At 62.7% G+C, this 413-nt stretch overlaps 1 protein-coding gene across 1 annotated transcript in view; it reads right to left on the bottom strand.

Annotated features, from left to right (window-relative positions):
• JAG2 (jagged 2) overlaps positions 1 to 413 on the bottom strand; it is a gene marked incomplete at its 5' end in the record, with an annotated part of 128,744 nt that overhangs the window by 128,037 nt on the left and 294 nt on the right. The window contains one exon of the mRNA XM_019519892.1: positions 37 to 360. Within this exon, the coding sequence (XP_019375437.1) occupies positions 37 to 360 (324 nt within the window). The remainder of the gene's footprint in view (positions 1 to 36; positions 361 to 413) is intronic.

The raw sequence follows: 413 nt of genomic DNA, 5'->3' as shown, positions 1-413 counted from the left end.
CCCCGGAGCCCGGCGAGGGGGAAGGAAGCAACCTACCGGCCAGGCGAACTGGAAAGGTATCACAATCCTGCCCCCGTCGGAGCTCCGGCCCTGATGGGAGGATCGGTTGCCGTTCAAATAAAAAGTATTCCCACCCAGCACGGCGGTAGATCCGGAGCCGTAGTTGCACGGCCCGACGAGCGTGATCTTGGCCTGATATTCCTTGAGGCAGACTTTCACGTACGTGTCGCACTCGTCCCGGCCGCACGCCCGGCTCTGGGGGCTCCTGGCGCCGTCGCAGCACTCGCCGTTCAGCAGCTCGCCGTTCACATTGCGCACCGAGCTCAGCTGCAGCTCGAAATAGCCCGTGGCCTGCGACGCCTCCAGACAGAAAACAAATAGGGGGGGGGGGGGGGGGGGGAAAAAAAAAAAAA

Source organism: Gavialis gangeticus, unplaced genomic scaffold (assembly GCF_001723915.1).
Source record: "Gavialis gangeticus isolate Ggan-Ray unplaced genomic scaffold, GavGan_comp1, whole genome shotgun sequence".
Taxonomy (NCBI): domain Eukaryota; kingdom Metazoa; phylum Chordata; order Crocodylia; family Gavialidae; genus Gavialis; species Gavialis gangeticus.
This window is presented reverse-complemented; position numbering and strand designations above follow the sequence as displayed.